The 27375-nt window shown below is 38.6% G+C and overlaps 1 protein-coding gene across 3 annotated transcripts in view; it reads left to right on the forward strand.

Annotated features, from left to right (window-relative positions):
* drp2 (dystrophin related protein 2) overlaps window positions 1-27375 on the forward strand; it is a 172012-nt gene that overhangs the window by 84646 nt on the left and 59991 nt on the right. For all 3 annotated transcript variants that reach the window (XM_082178201.1, XM_082178200.1, XM_082178202.1), the window contains exons 2-3: window positions 5875-6043; window positions 21049-21205. In XM_082178201.1, the coding sequence (XP_082034327.1) occupies window positions 5875-6043; window positions 21049-21205 (326 nt within the window). The remainder of the gene's footprint in view (window positions 1-5874; window positions 6044-21048; window positions 21206-27375) is intronic.

A 27375-nucleotide genomic window follows, 5' to 3' on the forward strand; every position in this document is an offset into this window, starting at 1 on the left:
GCTATCTGATGAACCATAAACAACCAGAATTAATCACAGAGACAGTGCATTAAACAGGGATAGAGAGATTCAAGAAAGACTGAAAAATTACTGTGAATTAAGAGGAACCGCCTGAGGAGGGACGCATTAGAGCCGTGTGGAGACATTAATTCACTTACTGCTCTGGGGAACATAGCATACAGAATTTTTCATTCAGACACATCTCAGGTTCTGTTTGTTTTGGCTGTGTCACGGCCATATGGGCCTGGACAGCCGGATGTGTTTATTTCTGCACAGATGTCGGCTGAGATTATGCAGCAGTGACTAGGTGACAGTATGTCGTTATGGTCATTTAGCAGGGGGTCTCAGAGGAGGGCTTGAGTACTGTAGATGATTTGTGGGATGATCGGGCTAAACTGGGATTGGATGACTAAACCAAATTTTAAATAAATGAAATAGCAAGGTTGTATTTTTATTTTCATGCTATGGTCAATCCCTACTAAATGGCAGATATTAAATGTATATAGTCTTTTGTGTAAAATCAATCATTTTAAATGCCACAAATTAGACATCACAACATTTTAATGATATTAAACTATTAGTGTTTTAAAGATTAACTTTGAGTGTTTGATGATGGAAAATGCTAGAAATTTTGGAAATTTAGTGCTCTCTATGGCTAGTCACTCCCTGGGACTAATGAAAGGCAAAGAGAGGAACATAAAGGCAGTCTGACAGCGGCACTGAACAAGACACAAGGGTTTCATGACTGAGGGAAAGCTCCTTAATCATGAGACATTTGCTGGAATGATTGTGTCTCCGTCCCTTTGCTCTGGACGTGTGCTGAATTCCAGCGATACTTTAAGTAACAGCAGAGTTACTGCCACTCTGGCTCTGGCTAAGAGAAACAAAGCTTACGTGACCCTCAGACATTACTGATATTGTATTTATCTGCCGTGTGCTTCAGGGTTCAGCTGAGGTGCATCTGTACAAATGGGTATTTGTTTTTTTATGGTTATTTTAGGGATCACTTCTGTTTGATTATAATTGTGTATATGATGGAGATGTGGTGTGACTGGTATAGATCAAGTCTGGCTCAGGTAGCTTCCCAAAACACAGCCCCTTTATTCCTTACACTTTTCTGTCAGAAAGTTGCTCTGTCTTCGACTGCAAGAGCGCGTCACAAATAAACCGAAACTCAGCCTATAGACTATCACTGACATGACAAATAGGCATATAGATGAATATCAGTTGATGTCACCAACGTCTACTCACTGACGTCACTCACTTCTAAAACTTGTCTGCCGCCATCTTGAGTACCTGATTCACGTCAGTCGCAAAGGAACTAGCTAGCTATGCCTTCAATATGTTGTGCGGTGGGGTGCAACAACAAAAAAGGAGACCCCAAAATATCCTTTTACAGGCTACCTCAGTACGAAAAAAGACGACGTAATTTGCGGGTGGGACGGGTGTGACATGTCCCCACCACTTTTGAAACATCTCGCGGCACGAATATACCAAAACAAATAAACAAAACATTTCCAGTTAACTAGCAGAGCATTCATTTAGTTTGTTTGTTAAATAAGAGGCGATCTAGCGCTGAAATGTGTTGTTTCTGAAATCAAGTGATCAAAGTGCTCGTTGCCGCTGCGATCAGTGGTGCGGATACTGTGTTTGTTTGTTTCTCGCGCACAGTCTTCACTCGCTTCAATCCGTTGTGGAGAGACTCTCTATTCGATCTGGTGAAATTACAAAACAAACTACACACAAACGTGTCCCTGCCTGATATACAACCACTGATAAACATAATCGGTTTTGATGAAAAAAACTATATGTGCGGTTTAGAACCAAGCGGCAACCTCCCCGTCTCTCTCTTGAAACCAACACGGAAGTGAGTTAAACTGCAATTCATTGACTGGCCGCTTGAGGCTGGCTGCACAAGTGAGTCAAATCTGTATCTCCCCCATGTTAAAATGACCAACTTTACAGCAGAAGAAAACAATTTTTACAGCCTGGTTCTCTATGTGGCTTTGGTCTATACAGCAAATTTTGCCCTTCTTAAAAACTGTGAGGGGGGTGAATTTTTTTATAACTCATCCGTTTAGTTGATTAATATTTAAAGTTCTGCATAATTAAGGGTGTGGCCACTTGAGTGACTTGTGGATTGCCGCTGATGTCAATGCTAGCCGTTTGTCTGCTGTTACTAGCCGTCACTTCACCTCAGCCCATGTTAGCTGCTGAACTTGCCATCTCTGCAGTGTTTTGTGCTTTTTTTCGGGATTATTTCATACAATTTAATATACCCATTACTTCGCCCACGGCTTAGGATTCCGTCGTTGTCGTCGAGTATCGTTCGAGAGAACAACCAGCGCTGTATTTCAGTTGTTTTCATCTGTGAACATGCAGTAATGGATGTCTGACAATTTTGTTTCTTTTTGGAGTTTTCAGATTTAAAAACGTCAATAAAGGCTCGTTCGTTCTGCTCTCACGGAACAGATAGATTATAATATGCTTATGTACCGTCAGGTGAAATCCTGCAGGTGTTGGCGCTTTCTCCGTCCATGCAATAAATGCACATCCTTGAATGAGCGCGGATTTTCTAGCGCATTTACTTGAACTTCATAGGCAATATATCTATGGTTTAACCCATTTGAGAGCCAGCCAAAATCAGAATTTAAAATGGACTGAATAAGCTCTCTACGAACTTGACGAGCGATGCCGCGCTGACGGACCATAGACTATAAAAAAAGAGTGACTGACATGTATTCACATAAATCACTGTCACACACACTCTCTCAGAGTAATATTAAGTTACTGCATAATACATTTTCAACTAGCAGAATAGTACAGAATCACAATACACAGTCTCACTTGTCTTTTAACTATTATAATATTTCGAAGGGCAAAAATAGGAACTTTTAATTGGCTTTACATCATGAACTGTCACTTTAGCGTGAGGCCCTGTGCAGTTGCAGACTTGGTACTGTCAGTAGTATAAGCTAACTCGGTCACGTCGAGCAAGGAGGGCATGATTGCAGATAGCCAGGCTCCTCAGCCTCTTTGCCCATTTTCTGTTATCCGGGAGTGACGCAAGGCCAAGATGGTGACGGCCGGCTACGCCCACTTTAGGCTTAAAAAATGCTCTTCAGAAACCTACGGGTGACGTCACGGACACTACATCCATATTTTTTTTACAGTCTATAGCCCTATTCACACGGGATTAGTATTACCCCTGGACCTCTGTAATTAAGAAATTACCCCCTGACGTCTGTGTTTTTGGTGGCTCATTCACACGGGCAAATAAATGTTTGTAATTCCCTCGAGTTTACGGACTTTACAGCGTGCGCCCACCCATTCACACTTCACTAGCTGAACGTGCTGAAACGAAGATCGCGCTGCAGTATTGCAATTCAAAAAAAGAACTTATTTAAAACCAATTTATTAGAGAAATATATGACATATATTATAGAATATGATATTATTGTATATATATATAATATATCTTCTTTTTCTTTTATTCTTTGTCCATATTTAAAACAAGCCTGCCTGAAGAAGGTATTATAAATACCGAAACGTCGCGATAGGCTTGTTTTTCTATTCATTTTATTTGGTTTATTTCATTTTATATAATTTTTACTCTTTCACACTTTGATTTCTTGAGATACTTACAGGATGGACGTCTTTAGAGGCCGTGTGAGACAAAGAAATGCTCCACGATACAGACTACTAAATTACACTACCACAAAAAGCGTCCAAACTTTCTAAAAGAGCTTCCATGTTGCGCCAAAATACTTAATTTGACGTTTCCATGACAACGGTCCGAGTTGAGCTTCCGGATCACGTCTTGTAGTTTGTTTTCTCTTTTTTGCAGCACTTCATAGTTTTTATTGGAGAAAAAACTATAATCGGATTGGAGTAGAGCATATCGAGAGATTTTATTGTTAATATAGTTTTAATACAGACGTAAAATGGCCCATAATGGTTATTACGTTCTTTAGGAAACGATAGGCTCACAGAAAAACAGCCCAAATCACAGACATGGGGATTCGCACGGGACTGGTATTATCAGAGGACCCCTGTGTTGACCGAAATACGGTAGGTCATTTTCTGGGGAATTTTTACAGACATTTTTACAGACATGGCAGATTCGCACGGGATAAAAATCACAGACGACCTCTGCAATTATTACAAATTACCGGAGGTCCCTAGGTAATACTAATCCCGTGCGAATCCCCATGTCTGTGATTTGGGCTGTTTTTCTGTAGGGTTTAAGATTAGAACCCAGAACCTCTGACACGCTTGGCAAAAGTTCTGCCCCTGGACCATTTAAATACACGCTTACAATAGTCGGATCAACATATAATATCATTGAATGCCAGGATTGGTATTCGGTAGTAGCGGACAGAGGCTGGAAGTACACATCAGGTATCGCGTAGGGATCACACCCTAACGATATTATTTTTTGAAAGTAGCATTTCTTTTCATGGCAGTCGAGCTGCGAAATGTTGTCTTTCGTAGCCATTTACTGTATCCGTACGAAGCTGTAAATAGTAGCAAGCTAGCTAGTTAATGCTTGTCTGTACCATAGACAGTACTCGGTAGGTACTCAAGATGGCGGCAGTCAACTGGAAAAAGAGCGGATGAAGTAAGAGGTCACGTGACTGATATTCATGTATAGAAAGCTTGAAATGTTTACTTTTAAACGAACCAATTCGAATCGAAAACAAATACTCTCCGATTATGTAATCCAAATGAAAGGTGCATTTCTCTCTATAAGGCACGTGCACGTTCACTATACTGCGGAGATGACGAGTCAGCAACGTTAACTTCATCTTTGCAGCCAACACTGACTCAGAAAACACTAGTTTATTAATAAACAATTAAAATGTTTCACTGCTATTTTTTCCTGACACATTCATAATCATTTGGCTACTTTTGCCAGTGCTTTGCAGCAAGCTTTATGCGTGCGCTTGAACGCGAGGCAAATATTCCGCCCCCCAGTGGCCAATATGAGTCATTGAGTTTGTTAAAACAGATTTTATAAAATTGGTATCGAAAAAAGTATCGTTCAGGAGCCGGTATCGAAGTCAAGGTATCAGTATAGTGTATTTGAGTGTAAAATCAGTATTTTAAACGATACCCACCCCTAGGCATGCAAGTACAGTACAGCTCTACTTATTATGGTAAAAGATGAAATCGCCAAAGCTGTCAAAATTATCATTATATCAGCAAATATATCCCTATCTGACAACAATGGTATCCTAAAATTGCTTCTTCAGCTGAAATTGCAGTATTTTTAGGCACATGGGCATTAATTCCAGGATTAAAAAAACAACCAATTGGCTCTTTTAATGGAAAAGTGGGACTTCCATTCCTACAGCCGCCATGTAATGTGTTGCAAATTTTTTTTTTTTTTTGAGTGAGTCATCTCTTCCTCTTACTTCTAATCTCTCTCAATATAAAAAGGTAATATGATGAAAAAAAGGCTACTGTATAATCAAGCAATATTATGCAAGTTAGAGTGTTGTGCTTCAGGATATCAACAGAGCCATGGTTCAAATGTGGGCACCAACAGTGATATTGCTTTTATAAGCCTACAACAGTTCCATAAACAAGCAGTTAATATCAAGTAACTTTTTTTACACACAAACTTACATTTGTATGCTGTTTTTATTTTTATTTTGCTCCACTAATGAAAAGAAAACCACATCAGAATTAATCGTTGCATGACACACAAGATGAGAGCAGTGTAAAAAAAAACATTAAAAAAAGTAACTTTTTTTAAACTTATTTATTTTGAATTTTTTTTAACTTAAACTACTTTTAACTTGAGCTCAGAGTTTTATAATAATTAGTGTGATTATGGGAGTTCTCTAAATCCTTAACTGTGTGTTGCAGCTGCAGGGCGGCCCTCGTGGCCGGGATGCCACTGTGTACCCTGCCAGTCGGCGGTGGATCCTGAGGGGCAGGAGTTGCCCACCCAGTGCAGGGGGCAGAGGAACAAACACCCTGATCACGACATGAATCTCTGCTGGAATGAGATCAAGCGCAAATCCCACAACATCAGGTATACCTAATTTTTTTTGTCCATCTGCTTGTATCACGCTTCTATTAGGTTAATTGTCTTCTGGGGATTATTAACCTTTCCTTAGTATAGCACCAGTTAGAGATGCACATATTGCAAATTCTCCCAGTATCAGAGGCACTAATGAAACCGTTGATGAGTTTGGGCTGTTTTGAATGTCATTTGTATGTCTGTAATGCAAGGTGCTTTGTTTACATACTTAGCCTCATAATTACAGTCTCGACCCCAACTTTTTAACAGGGCGTGATTGGTTTAGACATCTTCCCTGCAGCACAGAATAATAAGATCATCCAAGGATATCCAGCAATAGCGGAACCCTTGTCAGTATGCTGACATCATCTGGCCCAGAAGGAAGGATACATCCATATAACATCAGATGTAATGGAAATGGATGGAATACTAAGTGGCCTCTACAAAAGACCCTCTGGGATTATATTGCACCAGCATTCAGCGGCTGACTTTTTCAGTTGGCTGTGTTTTGACAGACAGATGTCTCTTCCTTCTAATGCCCTGATTTTTCAGCTTTGGCATCTGTAAAATGCAATGGCAGACATTTTAGAAAACATTTTAATTTTCTGATTTAGTTTGTAAGCAATTAATAAATAAATAAATAAATATATATATATATATATATATATATATATATATATATATAATTAATGGATTAGTGTTAAAGGTTTTCGTCTCTGCAATGGTGTTTTTGTAGAACATTGACATTAGAACTGTAGAACATTATTTGTTTTATGCCTAATACTGAATCGCTGCTTGATTTTGTGGATTGTTTTTTCAGAGCACAAAACAACATGAATAATTTACTTGAAATTTTAGCAGTTTTTTCTTTCTAAGGCACTGTGACAGAAATAAATCAAACAGACTTGCTAGCGGGGCAGAACAGAGCTTGTCTTTGTCATTCTCATCAGAATGTTTGGCTTCATTGGGGTCCACACACACGGCTGTGAATGTGCTGTGACCGGGGGGCTATGTGGCTGAGGGGGGTATATGGGTGGACAAAGGCATGCTGGGAATGTGTGATTTCAGATGTGCCTGGATGTTTCTCACTTCTCTGATGGCGCAGCTGTGTGTGGGTGCTCATGATGCGACTCAAAACCCACATCTTTAAATCTGGTCAAAGCATCTCTTTGTTTTAGATTGTAAATAATCAACACATCTGAACTGACACAATTTTGATTATAATTCAGGACTGTATCATGCTGTATTTTGAAGTTAAAGCTCTGTGTTGATATCATTCCACATAGATTTACATTGTGAAGTGTAAGTACAGAGCTTACAGTGGTAGAAGTTATAAAAAGAAGGGCATTCTGGTTCAGGTCTGTTCTGTTCAATGCTCAGCACTAAACGGCAGGGAAGTGAATGGTGACCTTTCAGCTATCCTCAAAGCTGCGTCCCATCTTTTCAACTACAGGCAGAAAAAGGCTTAATTGAGCACTAACAGCATGCTAATTGCTGTCCTTTCTTTAGGCTTGGAGATTAGAATGTTAAAACCCCTTTTGCTAATGGGTCTACTGTCATGTCAAACTTGACATGTGCTAAATGTACTTTGTGCATCTGAGTGCAGTCTGCAATAGAGAGAGGAAATGGAATATTCCTTCAAGGCTTTGTGCTTGTTTTTTGAAATGAGATGTTCTTAAACTTTCTTTAAATTATTAAAAGTAGATGGTTAACTGTGTAGGCAGCATGAATCTTTTGTCAGTTGTTGACTATTAAAGACAATTCTGTCGTCATTTACTTGCCCTCATGTTGTTCCAAACCTGTATGACTTACTTTCTTCCGTGGAATACAAAATAATATTACTAAGTGTGTTGGTAACCAACCAGTTTTGGTTACCACTGACTTCTATTGTATGGACAAAACCACTGAGACATTTCTCAGCATTTGTTTTATCTTCTAATTCCACAAAAGAAAGGAAGCCTGACATGAGGGAGAGTAAAATAATTACATTTTTTTGCTTGACCTGTCCCTTTAAGGATCCAAATGCAGAAAATAATGAGGCTTCAAAAAGGGATGTCATGAGAACCGATACTTTGGTACCAAGTCTGTAACAACATTTTAAAATCCTGACGAAAATTGTTTTTCTACAGTAGCGTAAGTACCGATGGTAACGAAGGTAGTGAGGCTGCAATTCTTCCGGAACTGATGGGGGCAGCACATACAGTATGCCTAGAAGTGTTTCAATTCAGTCAGACCTTAAAGGGTAAAGAAGAAAAACGCCTACAAGAACACATATAAAATATTGGAAGATCTGTAATGTTAAACCTTTTTGACTGTATGCCTGTTGATGGGACATGATGCGTTGTGATTTTCCTCAGAGTTAAAGGGATAGTTCACTTTGAAATTAATTTTTGGTATGTTTTAGCTTACCTCAAGGGCATCCAAGATGTAGGTGTCTTTTTTTCCGCAGTAGTTTCAATTTTGATATTTTTAGGTCAAATCGTTCTTGTCTGTCAGTCATATAATGCAGGTCGATGGTCACTGTCTCAAAGAGCAGAAAAAATAAAAATATCAAAATTGAAACTACTGCGGAAAAAAAGACACCTACATCTTGGATGCCCTTGAGGTAAGCTAAAACATACCAAAAATGTATTTCAAAGTGAACTATCCCTTTAAGCTTCCTCAAGCAAGCTCGTCGCACGTCTGACTAGACTAAAAAATACTGTATTATCGCGTAAGAAAAACAGTAGCTTGCTGTTATTATTTTGCTTGTCAAATTCAGCGTCAATTACAGTATTCAACTGTATTTCCCGTATTTTTACCTTTCTATTTACTTGCCCGTGTCTTGATACTGCAATTTCTGTTCCAGTTATTTTACTTCCAATCACAGTATTGTTTTAAAGTCACCCTGTAGTGAAAATCAAGCTTTTAATGTTGTTTATTTGTCTATGTGTTGACAAACCATGTGCAAGTTCATGTCAGCACCGTTGCTGAGTATTTTCTCCTTAAAACGGCAGTGAACCAAAGACAGTCTCAAAAACATGGTTTGAAATTGCTGGTGTTACTGATGTCACAAACTACCTTGTAACCAATGTGTGATCATCAACGAGTGGATCTCTTGAGCGAGTGGAGGCAGGGTTAATTTGCATAATCATAGAACCGCGTATACTGAATGAGGCAAGGGTGTAAAGTTACATTCAAGCTATTTTATGGCACAAAGAATTTTTTTTCAAGGAAATTTGACTAAAGGGGGACTTTAAACACTTGAAGGCTATGTGCCACTGTTCATCAAGAAGCCATGACTTCAAATGGCCGGGTATTGCAATAGTAAAGCTGTGCCTTAAAAATGTTGACTGCATTGCACATCTTTTTTGTAAAGCTAAACGGTTTCATTTCATTTATTATTTGTAGGCCAAGTGTCACTAATGTTGTGTTTTTGTAATGTTAAACAGTTTAAATAAAGGAGTTAATGTTTAAGTATTATTTTTATTTTTTTTACCGTGGTATTGACTTGGGTATCGAGTATTGTGTACTTTTGGTGGTATCGGTACCGACTACTAGATTTTTGGTACCGTGACATCCCTAGCTTCAAATGTAATGTAATGTAATAATGTAATGATTATGTAAAATGTAAATGTTTATTAATGTAAAAATACTCTTTCTATTAAATGTGTTGGGAGAATTATTATTGTCTACTGGGCTATCCAGAAAGATTTGCTTTGGTCAGCAAGCTTCACCAGAATAACCCTGCTGATTCAACAGCCAAATAAGATGTTTGTGTTGTCACGATACCAAAACTATGACTTTGATACGATACCAGACTAAAATACCTCGATACCAATACTGAATCGATACCACAGGAAAAAACTAAAACAGTAAAACAGTATCGATACATATCGAAATATCAATATTTTTGACAAGTGTTGTGTTGTGTAAGTGTTTTGTCGATAGCAGTGCAGGAAACACTGTCATAGTGTTGTTCTTTTCGTCCACGTTGGCGGAAAAATAAAATTTTGAGCATGGTATGGAACTGAACATCATGCGCTTTTTTTTTATTTTTATGGAACCAGCTCTCGGTTACCATCCAGCCTGGGCCACCACAGAAATTTGTGCCTGTCTTTTCAGCAGGGTTATTTTGAGTTCAGCCCATATCCTGACAGTCTACTCATTATGAGGAAATTTCGAAATGTTGCAGCCAGTTGTAAACACAACCTTTTCTAACTCTGCTGAAATCCACATATTTGTGTTTGCACCAGACAGTTGTACAGTCCTCATACGGTTATAAACCGCATCAGTTGCATCATGACATGGGACCAGAGATCAAAAGCAAAAAAAAGGAAATGTTTGTGAAAGTTATGCTGTGGTGTTTTGAGTTTTTTTTTGCTAGGCCTTGCAAATAAACCCACTATTCAGACACCCTAATGAAAGAATGAGTCAAAAGGGATTTCGAAGTGCATGAATTATTAAGAAGTAGTCTACCCGGCTGTGTTTGTAGGGATTAAATCAAATAAAGCTTGTCCAGCAGTCTCATCTATTAGTGTGGGGCCAAGCGGATCGCTCTCTTTTGCTTGGTAGACACGATGCACTGCTGAGACAGTTACATTCATGCTCCTACAAATCTTTGAAGAAGTAGTAATCATGCATTGACATAAACAACCAACAGCATGGGGTGCTCAGCATGTGAATATCTGTCCCTTAGAAAAATGAGAAATTGTAGTGAGGCTGAATCAAATTTTAGCCGGGAGAAACTGCCAGGCACTTAGGTGGCACTCATTATCCCTAACTTGGCAGAAGTTTTGCATTGGGGAAGCTAATGATACAGTTGGACCGCCTGACATCGTTTTGGGTTTGCGCAGTTTAGCTCTCTCTCACTGGTATACTGAGGTAGCTCAGACTTAGTGCTTTCTTGCTGGGTCTTGTTAAAGTCAAATGTCTGCTTATTCCCATCTGCCCATTATCTGCCCTTAAAAAAAACTTGTGTACACATGTCTCTACAGATAATTTATGCTTTAAGCTGAGTTTTATTGGATGTGAGTGAATATATGAATACATCTAAAGCTCTCTTGCAAGAAATCTATTCCTTTTTGCATTTCAGTGCTCATATGAAATATTCCGATGGCGTGTTCCAATGGAGTATTTATGCATACACAATGACACATACGGAACTGGTTGATAATACAGGTGCGGTATTTGTATGCATGCAAGTGCCTGTGCAGTAGCCCATTGTGTTTGCTTAACTGTGTCTCATAAACAGAATGTAGGGTAATGAAAGAGGCGAGACGGGCAATGCTGAATTGTAAGGCTCATTTCTCCCAGGGTGCCAACGCCTTTTTATAGCCAATGGCTTCATTGCTCTACGGATCTGTGCTCGAGACAAATCTCCCACCCTTCTTTTTCATTCAGTGTTACTTTTTGAGGCTGGTATCATTGAGAGGACAGGACTCAAAGAGAATGGCGCAGCCGTAGGCTACGCTTCTGAAACAAAAACACAAATGAAAGAGAAAGGATATCACCAGGCACCTCAATTTATCTGTAGCATTTAGTTATTTGCTGATCCCTGAAGCGACCCCGTTTGATAGTTATCATGCAACATTTACATTTATGCATTTAGCATCAATGTGACTTAAAGAAAAAGAACAAAGCATTCATCAAAGAGCCAACAATTGTAGTAGTACACAATGCCAGGTTGATTAGACAGCTCATTTGCAAACATGACCAATGAGACAGATTGAATGAGTTTTATGTTCTTATTTTGCTTTAATGTGTACAATTGAGACAGGTTAATGTTTCTTCATTTACATTTTATGCTTTTTTTTATTTTTATCTGATTCAACTTACAATGTACTGTAAGCAACTTACAATGTTAATTTATATATTTTTTCAGTACGTTTGCTGGAATCAAACTCCATCCTGATCTCACTGGTATTTGTACTAATGTATTTGTACTAAAGAAAATTGCGAAATTTGATCTTCTCAGACTACTTTGCTATGAGAGCATCATGATTGATGATTGTCTCGCAAATTATGTCATTGGAGCGACCAGTCTATTCTTTGCTATCTGCATCAAACTAACTTTTCATAGGTTTATTATTTCTCAAAAATCTTTCAGTCATAACAAGTTATCAGATTATGCATATCGCAATGTGTACATTTAAATACAGGTAATGGCATATTTAATTAATTGTATTTATTAAATACAAATAATTAAATTTTCTATTAACCTAAAAAGATTTGTAACATTTGTACATCACTGAAGTCGTTCATACATAAAATACATGTTTTAGATGCTGCAATAAAGACGAAAAGTAATTTAGTTAGTAAGACGTCTATGCAAACGTAAGAAAATGTATGTGTGCTAGAACCACATTTTTCACTCAGACACCTTATTTTACTAATGCATCTATGACCTTGGGTCACATCTACTGTAATTTGTTCTGGATAGAATCATTTTAATCTGCTTAAGTTGCTCCTGCTTATAAGTTGCTTTGGATAAAACGTCTGCAAAATAAATAAATGCCAATGTAAAAATCTTTTAGTACAAATGGCTCTGAAAAGGCATGAATTGTCCTCAAGCAATGGGTTGCATGTGTGAACAGTGAAAGTAGCTCCTTGTTGGCCTCTTGTATTGATTGCTATTTCCTATGCTAGCCATCATGCTTGATGGTTCATATTGAACAAGCAACGTTACAAGACTGCCAGAGCACTGTGCACAGCTGTTACCTGTTTGCTTCCCAATTGCTAGCAGTCATGGCCAGCCAGGAGTCACACTAGCATGCCGTCCAGCTCCTGCAACGAACCGATCCAGATGTCTCCAGCATGTGCCATCTCAGTACTGCTATCCAATCCATTAAAGCCCCCCATTAATCTCCATTTGTTAACCTGAGTTTGCTACCTGGAGCCAAGCGTGGAGGTCTATAATATTGCCCTGCTCTGATTCCATTGAGATTTTATTTGTTTCTCCTCCTCTGTAAAAATGACCATGGGATTTGGATGCTTGTCCGGCAGAGGCATTGTTTGATTTTGTGGCTTTTGGAGGAATCCCCATAAAGCCTCAGAGAGAGATGAGATGATCGATGGTCTAAGTCTGAGGATTTAGAAGGGCTGCAGAAACCCAGCAGGCTGTGCAGGATGTGTACGGGATGTAATGTACTATATCTGTGATGGCGAGAGAGGCAGAGAGATGGTGTGCATTGCTCAAGCATGCCACAGGTTTGAGATACTAGAGTCTTGCTGTGGATGCTCAGAGCTCTAGATGCAGGAACTGCTCTGATTGAGTCAAATGTGTCGAGAGGACAAACCTAACAAGAGGAGAAAGAAATTATGATTGCATCCAGTAAATGGGTGTAACAGTACGAGTAAAAAGTCTCTTTTTCTCTCTGACTACATTTACATTTAATTTGGTAAACGTTTAAATACTACAGTATAGAAGTACATTTCTTCCTCAGAGTAAAAAAAAAACCTATATACGGTAATTATGACTTTGTTTTATAAATATGGCTTTATTTTTTGTAATTGCAACTTTTTTGTATCTCACAATGTAATTTTTTATATATTTTAATGTGACTTCATAACTTGCAGTTAATAGTTAATAGTTAATTGCTTTAACTTTATAACTCGCAATTGCTAATAATTATTTCTAATAATTGGATCTATATATTTCACAGTTGTAGCTTTAAACTACCATTTTAAAAGTTTGGGGTCAGAAAGATTTTTTTAAAAACTTTTATTCAGCAATGATACATACAACTGATCAAAAGTGACAGTAATCACTAATCATATCTATAAAACTACAAAATATTTATATTTCAAATAAAATAGTCATGGTTTCCAAAAAATATTCAGCAGTACAACTTTTTAAAATATTTATAATAAGAAATGTTTCTCAAGCTCCAAATTAACATATCAGAATGATTTCTGAAGGATCATGTGATTTGTAATGAATGCTGAAAATTGGGTTTTCTTTAAATTATTATTCTATAATATCTTGTCTATCATCTCTGAATATATCTTGGCAAAATTCACCAGTTTAGTGCAGAAAAATAGCAATTTATAGTGGCAAGCTGAAAAGACTAAGCACGTCGGCAGAGGTAAAAAAAATTATAAATAAAAATTCGCCCATAGCTCTCCTTCTTTTAACACTACAAAGACAGTTAAAGGGATACTTCACCTCTGGAAAGATGAATGTGTATTTAAAATAGGTCATTTATGTAGAAGAAATGTGAAATTATTTTTGAATTTTGAGCTTTCTAGACTGAGAAAAGCCAGAAAATGTTTTTTTGGCTTATGTGGATGAAAGACAACAACTCCCAGAATGCACTTGCTTCGCTGCCCTAGGAGGCCACTCCCAAGCCACGCCTACCGGTAAGAGAGCTCAGTTGAAAACAACAAGGCTAGGCTACTAGTGAGACTCCGTGACGAGTTTCCCCGGGATTTTGAGATCGCCCAAAATGTCCGGGATTCGGCTTTTGCGTTCTACAGTCGCCATTCATTATGTGTACTGTGGCGAGCAGGACGAGACTGAGGGGCGCGGGAGAACGGTGCGAGGCTGGTGGCGTGATTACTGAGATGCACCGGTCTCGTATCTCTCACGAAGGAGCGGGAATTTTCTTAGCAATGTTAAAACGCACATCGACTGATCACTTGTTTAGCGTTCATGTAAACACTACATTCAGATTCACCAATCGAAATGAATTCAGTTAGATTGAAACAAAAGGTGTGCATGTAAACAATGAATGGCGACTGCAGAAAGCAAAAGCCGAATCCCGGACATTTTGGACGATCTTGACGGCCGGACATGTCCGGGAAAAAGAGGATGGTAACCCCTATTACTCAGCTTTCTCCTACTACTCAGCTTTCTCCACAGAACAAGAGCCTGCTAGCTTAGCTTCCAAAGAAAGACGGCTGATACTATGTGTACATTCTGTGAGTGAGATCCCACCCTCTATGGGCGGGCTGAAAACATGCGGGACAGCCCCTCCTACTGGCTGTAGTCTTTAGCCTCTGGCCAAAAAATCCTCCAGGATTTTTTCCAGACAAAAAATACAGAAATCTCTCATCTCAGGGGGATATGAGGGTAGAAAGCACGGTAATTCAAAAATACTACAGGTTTTCTACTAATACAAAGCTTAATGCTAAATCCTGAAGTATCCCTTTAAAGGTTGTATCAGCGATTTCAGGCCCAAAAAAGGCCCAAACATAAATGATCACATTCATCTAATCTTTCCTAACGATCCGCTAGCTGCCCGCCCCATAAGCAGGCCGTCAAAAAAAGGCGTCTCTGTAGGCGACGGGGTGGGTGTTGTGATGTTTTGCGCTCGTGCAAGGCTGCACGCGGAGTCGGAGCTAAAGAAGAAGCCAGCGTCTATCAACGAACAAGAGAAATTGAACATGGCTGAGTCAATACCCAAGAGGAGGAGGAGGATTAGGGCGAGGGAATACCATCGTGTTTATTCCAAGACACGATAGACGCTGGCTGCTTCTTCAGCTCCGACTTCGCGTGCAGCCGTGCACGAGCGCAAAACCTCACAACACCCACCCCCTGTTGGTGATTGGTTGGAACACTATTTATTTTGGTTTTGAGTGGTTGGTGAAACCAATTGTTTTTGTGTGCAGATCTCAGAGGCTGCCTACAGAGACGCGTTTTTTTGACGGCCTGCTTATGGGGCGGGCAGCTAGCGGATCGTTAGGAAAGATTAGATGAATGTGATAATTTATGTTTGGGCCTTTTTTGGACCGGAAATCGCTGATACAACCTTTAACCTATCAAAATAAACCACATAACAGAATAAAGGTAAATCAATGTCCATTTCCCGCCAGTCCTGTGTAAACTACAACGGCACACAAGTTTTAAATTTTTTTAATTAATTTTTTTCCGTTTTTTATCCAACCTTATGGTGAGATGCGGAGCGGAGCACGAGAACAACGTAGTCTTGTAGCTGTTCGCTTAAAAGATCTTGCTCGCCTCTCAATCGTCCAATTTCAAAACGGTTTTCACAGGATGAATTTTGAGTTCGAATGATACCTAAACTGTGATGATTACTAAAGTATGTGATATGAAAAAAAGGCAATAAAAAAAGAGCGCCAATCGTACCGCTAGCAGGACGTGAGTGTTAATTAAACCTGTTTTTCCCAAGATTCTGTTCCTGAAAATCAACCGACTTCAGATAACCATAACTTTTGTTACAGACCAACGATGAAAGAAATACAAACAGATTTGGAAAGGGCTTGAAATCAGCTTTAATATGGTACATTTCACCATGTGGTGGGTTTTCCCAGATCGCATCACAGATGCTTACATTTTACATTTTTCTAATTTAATAAAAAAAATAAAAAAAATTTAGAAAAAACTTTCTAAATTAAATAAATTTTTTTTTTGAATTATCAGCATAACAATTTGTGTGAAAAGCTGAATTTGATGCTGAAACCGTCTGTAGGATGCAGTTTACATGTTAAGTGTCACAAATTTGGTTATTTGATTAGTGACCTAAAAATCTTTAATTATTTTATATTATTCCTTTTGTTTTGTTTATTTTTATAGTCTTCTGTGTCATAACTACTTCATTCAATCATAACAATTCTTCATTTTATATATTTTTTAAAGTACTAAAACATTACCAGGTTTAAATGAAGAAGAAAATCTTCAAGATGGTTTCAGATATGGATCCCACTTTATTCAATAGTATTCGCGTTTATTGATAATTGAACCTTTGGCACTGTTTTCACCAACGGCTCTATTTACATTATTATAATGTTCAATTAAAGCTATAAGTCCTAAGAAGCCATGGTTTGCAGTGAATTTAGAACAGCTAGGGGTGTTGTTAGGCACGGAGTGGAGTCCATAAAAAATATTTATTTTAATATTATTGCAGTGGTGCAGTAATACTGATGTATACCGAGGTCACAGGTGTATGTTTGTAGAGTAATTTACAACCGCTTCGAACGCGGCTTAACCAATCAGGATCAAGAACCAGATCAATCCTTTTTAGAAGACTTTTTATACCAGTGCTTGATATACACGTACAACACACTAACATACTTTAATTTACAAAACTACAACAAACACACGTTCCTGTAATTGTATCAGAAAGCAATATGTGCCAGTTATAGCTGAGGGCTAGCTGTGTGACAAAAGGCTCTTTCAAGAACTACAAGAACGAGATTATTCAAGAACCTTTTCATTTCCAAGTTCAACCCATCACCACTGACTAGAAACGCTACGTGAACTCATTAAACTCACAGAGTCAGGAGCTTCATTTGATCCTTGATGTGAATATAGTGCAAGAATCTACAGCTTGCTCTTTGACCCCAGCAGAATTTTCCTTGGGCTCAATTAAATTCTTTTGTCTTTGTATGTGTGTGTGGGTGCATATGTGAGCTAATTTATCCGCTGCACAGTCACACCAGTGGAGGAGGTGTGTGTGTTTGTTTGTGTTTGCGTCTGCATGATGAAGGAGCCTTCAGGCAACTATAGAACACACAGGCTCTCTAATGAAATGTTGGCAGCCTGGCTGCCTTTATTGAGTCTAATAACACATCATTATAGGGAGCGCTGTGCCCACCCTCCCCCAGTACAATAGAGGTCTGGACAGGTGAAGCCGGTTTCTCATTTGACTTTTCTCTCTTTTCATTGTATCCCGCCTCTTGGTCTGTAATTATGCAGTATATAAGAGCCAATACTTTCATTTTTACTGAGAATGTGATTTCGCTCTGTGATATTTGTACTTTTTCTCAAAAGTATATATATTTTTTTCATGTGGCATTGTTTTGTTTGAAAATATTCTTAACAAAGCTAAATGAAACATATGTTTGCCTAAGTTTTGTAAATCTGACTGTGTTGTCCTAATGAGCACGCAGTTGCCCGACAATTGGCCTATTTCTGCGAATTATTGAAAATAACAAGCACATTAGTGTTTGGACGTCCCAGTGGACACTGTCGCTTCAATTATGACTAAGTGGAGGCTACGATTAGCCTTGTTGAAAAAAGTAATTCCTCAAAACAGTCTGTGTGAACCAGAAGTGGATTTTCGAAAGAAGATACTCTAAGGCCAATAATCACTGTTCTTTTATCCAAAGGGGCTACATATGACACAGTCAGTCCCGCTGGAGCAACCTGGGGTCTTGCTCAAGGGCACAATGATGACAGCTCATGGATTGTGGTGGCGTTTGTACCTGTTTTTTGGGTACTGTCTGGCCCAGATCCTTAAAGCTACACCATCTTTGATTAGGTCTTTAGAGCTCAGTAGCTGAGAATGGAGCTTACATTTGCACCAGTCAAACCAATAATAAAATAACAACAATAATATATTTCATTTAAATAGTTTGCAGTATGTATAGCAGTGTTTCCATCCCATTTTGTTCACTAGAACAAAATCGACAGTGTTGAGCAAGTTTGTTTGACCAAATGACATGACTGTGACATGATATGAAAAACATGTCTGTTTTGATGCACATGAATTTATTCAAGAAATGTTTCCATCATAGTTTTAATATGCTCATGTCTTCTTACCGTATTACAAGACATATTACGTCTTATCTACTTATCCACATATTCATTTGGTGTTTCCATACAGCATTTTTATGTGGTGTTACAAAATAACCATAAAAATATGTAGATGGAAACCCAGTTTCAAAGGGTGAATTTTTTTCTGTCATTGACAGATTTTTTTTTAGCAGGGTCAGGAAAATCTGAAGGTCGTCTGTCATTTTGACAGATTACACTGAGAGTGATCAATTGTAACTTCTACTTCTAGAACAAAATTAAAACTGCCACAAGAAGTCTGAGGCCGTCGATGCGTTTGATTACGCACAGGCGAGCATCCAGTTTAAGAGAAAGGTTTGAGTTCAGGCAGATATGGAAAGTCGATTGAGTTTATTCAGTTAACTTTTTTTCGTTCATATTTTAATGGTAATTGTATTTTGTAATATTGCATTGTTCATATTTGCCTGTTCAGGCACAAAGGTCTTATTTTAGTGGCCTCGGCTGTCACTACAGGGAAACAAACAAACACACATTGTGGTGTTGAACATGACAAGTGACGCACAGTCTCTGACTGTTAATCTGTTCTCTTCATAAATAAATAAATAAATGCATAAGCCTATATTCTCATGCTGTAAGTTCATGATTAAAAATGAAAAAGTGAACAAAAACAAAAGCATTATCATTCAAATATTTACATTTAAATGACGGGTAATATAGATTATGACAGAATTTTTATGACCCTGTCTGTCAAAATAACGGACAATGAGAAAGTCTAATGCAACCACTGCCCAGCTAATAACCTGTTTGGGAGAATTATTGCACAAAATAAGCCCATTAAGACCCATGCTAAAGCACACCTGAAGCCAAAAAACAATAGTAGTAGTGACCTAGTAAAATATTGCTGAGATGAGCCCAAAATATAGCTTTTTATCCACCTTTCAAAGATACATGTGCTGCAAATCTGACACTGCCTACACTTCAAACAGCAGCGAACCTGCAGCGAAGCAGCATCATGCTGTGAGGCCGCTTTTGTATCAGCAGAGGTTGAGCATCTTGTTAAAATGAAGGAAGACAGGATGCTGCAAATACTTGGAGCTGAATTCATGATCCCAAACACACAAAAAACACAGTAGTGGCACAAATAGGTGAATGTCCTGCAATTGTCTTGTAAAATTGTGCTGCACAACCATCATGCGACTAACCTTAATGCATGGCCTGGAGAAAATCTGAATTGGTACATACTTCACCCATGACTTAATGCGGTCATCGCTGCATTACCTTTGCAATGTTTTGGAAAGGTAGTGCAATTACTAATATAAAATATACCGTATTTTAGTGATTAAAAAATATGAATGCACATAACATGAATGAATTCACTATATATTTTCTCTTCTCGTTTATCCCTTTGTCTTAGCAATTTTTTTCCCCGCGTTCCCTGAACTCTGACAATGCTCTTGAGTGGCATATAACAGGCTAGAAATAATGCAATTGTGAGGACACTGGGGGTTATTGAAACAAGGTTTTTCCTCTCTTAATCCTCTGTACAGCATCAGCTTGGTTGCTGACAGAACCAGCCGGTCTCTAAAACAATTCCAGTCCGTGTGGGCTGGTAGCTAAACGACTCACTTTATATTTTATTTATCATCATGTGAAAATGTGATTCCTGCAAACAGATAAGATTTTCATCCCACGATTTCCTCCATGTAAATGCAGGGCAATGGGTTGAGATGTTTTTCTGTTTTATTACATGCTGGGACCTCACAGAGATGTGTTATGCTCCTCAGTATATACATTTCTCTTCTTTTGACATGCCTGGGTTGGAGATGGAGGAGGGTTACTACAAGTGCAAGTAGCCTGTGGTGTTTTTTTTTATCCCATTTCATGACATTTCTTTTTTATAGATCAACAGTGCATTTAAAGTCTAGACACCCCTGGTGAATCAGAGTTTTTGTGATGTCAATAATGATACAAAGATAAATTGTATGAGAACTTTTGTACATTTAATGTAAAAATTATAACCTATGCAATGCCACTGAAAACAAGTGACACATTTAAGATAAAAAAATATTTAAAAAAACTGCATAAGTGTGCACACCCCTAAACTAATACTTAGTTGAATCACTTCAACTAATGAATCTTTGATTTTATTACAGCACTCGGTCTGTTTGGATAGGATTCTATCATCTTGGCACATCTTGACTTGACTCTTCTTTGCAAAAATGTTTCAGATCTGTTTTTTTTTAACAGTTAATTTAATTATGAAATGAGTAATATTTATTCATTTATTTATTTTTGTGTAGATACTTAAGAAGCCTGGTAGAGACCAGCATTCACATGCATCCAAACATATGCTGTTGTCTTGCTATGTTGGCCTGTTCACCAGGGAATAACATTGCAAAACCCTCAAAAATAATAAAACAGAAATGGTGACAAGGTGCCGTATGAATATGTCCTGAGATTCCATATATGGACAGTTTTTCAGTGCTGTGATCTCAGTGCTGTCTAAGATTTGACCATGGGTCCGTGCCCTGTGGCGGGCTGTCGTCTGCTGTGTTGGCAGGGTACGGCTGGAGGCCTTTTCGGACAACAGCGGGAAGCTCCAGCTGTCCCTGCAGGAGATCATCGAATGGCTGACAGCTAAAGACGAGGAGATGTCCGAGCAGCTGCCCATAGGTGGTGACGTCGGAGCGGTGCAGCACCAGCGGGAGTTCCACCAGGTTGGCCTAACACACATGTACACTTATTCACGCTGTCATTCCCCACATTAGCATATCTTTTCTCCTACTGACTTTGCTCTTGAACACGGTTAATCTTGTCATCTATCAACATAACAGAATCAATTCAATATTTAAGATTGCAATATGGCAGCAGGAGTTCAGACAGAATGATATTAAAGATTCAAGCCCACCTGCCTGTAAGCTAATAAAAAGCCGCTAAATCCATTATCAAGATGCAAAAGTAGACCTGAAGGAAACATGTTAATTAGAAATCTGAACCCCCCCTCTGTTTCATAAGCCTCAAAGAGGTTCCAAAGATCACTAAAAATAGAACAAAGAGAATAGTGACACCAACAGATGCAGGAACAATAAATAAATGTATATTCTCACATTTTTCTCTCCAAGTAAGGAATAGTTCACCAAAAGACCTTTACTTGTGTCATTCCAAACCCATTTAAAATTCTTTCTGACATTGGAAGACAAAAGGAGAAATTGTTGAAGACCGCAATGTTCATTGAATGGGTACGGAAGCTTTCAAGCTTCAAAAATGGACTCAAAAGCACTAGAAAAGAATCAAAGAACTGGTTCATATGACCTTTTGTGTGAGAAACAGACCTAAAATAACATTATTTGCTGACAATCTTCCCCTCCAGTGAGCTGCTAACCATTGTTACCAGATCATTGAGTCAGTAAGTCACTCGAGAATCAGTCAGATTTGTGAATTAATCATTCAGAATTGGATTACCTGATTCGGGCAATCAGACTCAAAAGAGTGATTCATTCACAGATCACACGTCATGTTTCTCTGATGAACATATGTGAACCAAGGAAAGCAGGGGTTGGTTGTCAGGATTTTGTGTCATGCGAGTTGGAAACGATGACAGATTTTTTTCATTTTTAGGTGAACTATCCCTTTAAATATTTACCACTCTCCTGTGCATACACATTATGTTCTGCACTCAAACATGTTTTTTTTCCCAATACACAAACTCACATTGCCAAATAAATACACACCTTGTAATTGGTCCTGTACTACTGCAGGATACTACTTCCATCTTAGCACCAATTTCCAATGCTGTCAGCTGAATAAAGCAGGAAAAAATAGGGGATTGAGAGGAAAGATAGAGCAAGAGAGTGAGAAAGTGAGAAAGAGAGAGAGAGAGATAGCAAGCTCTTTCTTCCTGTGACTGACACACTGTGAAATCAGTCTCCAAATTAACAGGCCTGTGTCTTACGGTCCCTTTCTTAGCTCTCACTTATTTCTCCCTTACTGCTTCCTTTTGGCTCTTAATGAAATATGTACATGCACATATGCACATGCATGCACTCCTGTCCTGCTCTATCATTCCACCCGCCACACACTGTTCTCTTTTCCTTCAATTCATGCCTGCAATGTATGATGTTCATGTTCCCAATATGCCACATTGCCCTAAAACTTTTCTGACGAAGCAGAGAGCAAAATCACATATGCTGCTCTGCAGAGAATTGCAGCGTTTTAAGAAATTTGAATTATTGATCATTAGTGGGTTTCTTCCTCTGTGTTTTAATGTGATACTCTTTTTGTCTTCCCCTGTGCTAATTCTTCTGCGTTTGTTGACATATTTGAATAGTTTGGATTGGTTTAAAAACTGTATATATTGAAGCTTGTCCAAACACTCTAGACTGAAAATATAATGGTTTCCCATGAGTCTTTCAGGACTAAGTACATATTATCATTTGTTTTTAGTGACTACTTAGTTGAGGAAATAACAGAGACATCACCAGACAGAAACAACCCTTTCTTGCGGCCTTTCCTACACATGTATAATTAATACATGAGTGATCTTGAGTCTTTATTTTTAGCTACTATTAAATTTTCACCTTAAGTGGAATAAAAACATTTTCAGGCCTCAGTTATTACATGGAATAGCAAGACATGGGCAAGAGGGCTTTCCACAAAGACCCCTCATGAGATTTCTTAAATTCCAGCAGCACAGTAATATATTCTTACTTTTAGCTGTTTGATTTCAGATTACAGTTTCTTGGTAGCTAATTCAATTTACGATATTCAATTTGGTTATAAGGACATGATACGTGTTACTGGGAGTGACTCCAAATACGGTTGCACAGCCATTTTTGGGAATATCCATAACCAGCATGCTGCGTAACATAACCCCTGTCTAATGCAGGGGTTCTCAAATCTGGTCCTCGGAGGCCACGTTTCAAACCTGCATGAATTTGTCTTCTGTGGAACAAAAAATATGTCTGAATTGGGTCCAATATTTTTGGGGATCTCATTGACTTTCATCATAACAGAGCTCGAAATTAACTTTTTTACTTGGTAGCACTGGTGCTCCCAAATTCAAAAAGTTAGGAGCACCAGCAAACATTTAGGAGCACCCACCAAATTTGACGTTTAGCTCTGCCAGTAGAGCGGCACGACCGGCATCATCCTGGCGATTTAAAAGCCTTAATAATTGAACCTGATGAACCTGATTTGTTTGCCACACACTTGTCCCTGTATTCTTTGTGCTTGGCACTCTCTCCGTGTTTAACCAAGCTCTCGCGCTTAAAATGTATTGATTCAGTTGCGAATGCTGTGTCACCTGCAAACTCTGTCCCACAGGCTTTACAATGAACGCAATGCATTGAACCATCAGCATAGCGGAGCCACTCTAAATCTTTTAGCCACTCTCTCCGAAAGATGTACGATTTCTTTTCAGCTGGTGGATCCACATTAATCACATCACCAACTCTGACTTTAGGTGACATTACAAAAGAAATCTTTCAGCGTTTCATCTTCTCTCTTATTCAGCCTTTTAAATGTCGCGCTGTTGTCAGCTCCCTGTCACGTGACAACGGAGCGCAGTGAAAGGGAGTGGTAGTGATTGACGGCTAATATTAACCAATCTAAAATCTGCTTTAAAGTTAAGAACATAAGGATGAAGTTTGATTAGTTATGTAACGTTGGATAGAATGATGGTTCGGCCACTGCATATCAGCGCACATTAGGTACACACTGCGCAGTAATTTGCAAACGTTTTGTAGTGAAATGAAAACGGGTCGCACCACAACCATTATTTGCACTTGCACAAATGCTCCCAAATATATTTTTAGGTCACACAGATTAAATTTCAGGAGCATATGCGACCAAAATGGCCTTGTATATGGACAAAAACAGTTCCTAAAAATATCATCTTTATATTGACAGAAGAAAGAATGTCATACAGATTTGGAACAACATGAGGTTGAGTAGACAATGTCAGAATTTCCATTTTTGGGTGAACTATTCCATTAATAATAATCTGACAATATCTACCTAAGTAAAGCTGAAGCTTTATTCAGGTTCTGTTCGGTAGATTGACACCTTAGTAAGTAAAGCTTTATTTATATAGCACCTTTTAAAAACAGTGTTTACCAAGTGCTTTACAGAAGAGAAATAAATATGTGCATTCACAGAGAAGAAAAAAAAAACATACTGTACATACACACACAATAGGAATAAAATAAAGAAAACAAAATACAACAATAAAATAAATCAAGGAAAGGCCCTAGTGAACAAATGTTTTGAGATACTTTTTAAAAGTGCATAGCGAGTTGATTGCTCGTAGGTTGTCAGGAAGAGTTCTTTAACTTGGGACCGAAATGACCAAAGGCTGACTTGTCCATTTTTAGCCGTTTTAACAAGTTACAAGTTACCATTGAATGTTCGGATCAATCTTGCTGGAGTATATTTATTCAACAAATTAGAAAGATATATTAGGGCAGAACCATGAAGACATTTAAAATCTAGTAAGAGGATCGTAGGGGTTGATGGATGTTGTAGGGCTCCCATTCACTGTCTGTGAGCTAGTTTATGTGTGTCAGTGATGGAGGTCTGCTACCCAACGTAGCAGAAGAACTCGTGGGTTTCGGGTGGTTTCATGAATATCTTCGGGTTCGGGTTTGTAACTAAGAAAAACTATATATTCCTCTATGTCAGTCTCTGATGCTGTTCACAGGAACACCACGACACATGGGTGTGGTGCTGACGCAGGAGCCGGGCAATACTGAGCCGGCGTTCTGATGTACAACCTGGAAGTGCTGCACTGTGTTTACTACGTGATCAGTGTCAAGAGACTGACACTTAAGAGAAACAATTGTTGAATAAAGTCAATTTATATTAAAAAAATATATAAATCACATGGACTGTACTGCTCTACAAAGGCAAAAGACCTTAACTCGCTAGAGTGTGGAACTGAGAAAAATGACTTTAAAGATTTTTAGTTGTCCTGCCAAATTAATTATATGTAGGACACTGGAAATCTGTCAATTAGATGTTTTAGTTATGAAAATGATCTACATAAAAAAAATCTTAAGCTGAAACTTGACGACCATTTTAAAGTTACTGTACTCTGCCTTTGCATTGTCAGCAAAAAGTGAGAAGTCATGCCAAGGCAAAAGGCAGTAACTTCCACATGATCAATATTTCATTGCTTATCACCATTAACAAAAGCATAGTAACACCTGTATAAAATCTAGTGATCATGGCGTTTATTTTGTATGATTTACAATTACTTATAGCCATTTACTTACTTGTCGCGCTCCTCACGGTTACGAAAAACGCAGTGCTCTCCCCTTTGAGACTCAGTGGGGAGCATGTTGTGGACTACCTAGACGACTAATGCATTTATTGCACAACCTTCTGTGTTCTGCGTCTTTTCAGTATGCGGTGGTTTCAGCTGTCTGCCCTATTATTGTGCTTGTGCACATCGCTCGTCCCGCGGATTTATTACGGACGCTTTGATTGTATGTATAACCCGCTTGTAACAGCTGGTCTGATGTTGTATGCACCAGCACTTGCTTCATTATGTTGTATGCACCATTATACCCTTGTTGCTTCATTCATTATTGTCACTCCCTGTGATATATTATTCCCACGTCGGCTCGGCCGTGTTTAGGGCGGTGTTGAAGGCGCCGGCGAAGCTTTGGCACTCAGTTAGATGCATGAGTGTTTCAACAAGGCCGGTACCCGAACTGGGTGAGGCGGGGCTTTAGTTATTTGTTGTATTTCAAAATTTTCAATCTGCTACGGCATGTGTAACATATTTCTGTCAACTCTGCATATATCTTTTGCAATCGATATTGCACGTTTGTCGAGGGAGCGGGTTCAGACCATACTAAATGTTCTGACCGAGTTTGTGCAAGACAAAGCTCTGGGGACATCAGAAGTTACAGGGACTGATGGCAGCTGTACAAAGTATACAGGCTACACCGTAATTAAAATTTTAATGGACAGTAAAACAAAGGCAGAACACCATACAATCTGATAGGTAGCATTATTTGATAGAACACCGGCACAGTAACTTCAGATTGACCCGCGACTCAACAAAGGCAGAGTACCGTAACTCAATTTTAGCGTTCCAAAACAAAGCCAAAGAGCGCTAAATGGTGTTACGTGTTCTGCCTTGGTTTCTCATGGGCTTTTGGAAGTTACTGTTAAGACAACCCATTATTTTCTCGAAAAAACAACGGAATATCCACATGATATTAACGTGGCAAAAATATCAATAACTAATTTTCGACCAAAAACGAAGTTACGTTCTTTTGCCTTTGCACGGCAGTGTAGTCACATGGACTATTTTAACGATGTCTTTACTACCTTTCTGGCCTTGAAAGTGGTAATAACATTGCAGTCTATGGGGTGTCAGAAAGCTCTCCGATTTCATCAAAAATATCTTAATTCGAGGTCTTACGGGTTTGGAACGACATGAGGGTGAGAAATTAATGACAGAATTTTCCTTTTTGGGTGAGCTAACCCTTTAACTATGAGTGCGATAAGGCAAACAATTACTGAGGGGAAACGTATTACAGTGCCAAATGATGCAAGGAAAGCTGCACTGCAAAGTGTTCTACATAATAATTACAAAAATATTCATCAGTCACAGTCACTCCTCGAGCTTGCTGGATAACAGGTCAGCCAGGGGATAGCACAAAATTATACATAAACCTCTAAAATTACTATGCAATAATGTGTTAAGTGAATGAGTGTAAGCTGAGCACAGCGCAAATCAAAACACTACATCATATACATTTTCTAATATTAGATATGTATATTTAAACATTGTACGAAATGATAAATAAATGTGTAAACTATATGACTGAAATAAAGCGCGATAGCAAGTCAAATGGCTGTGTTGCCGCGTCTGTGC

The sequence above is a fragment of the Leuciscus leuciscus genome (genome assembly GCF_965113295.1).
Source record: "Leuciscus leuciscus genome assembly, chromosome: 8".
NCBI lineage: Eukaryota > Metazoa > Chordata > Actinopteri > Cypriniformes > Leuciscidae > Leuciscus > Leuciscus leuciscus.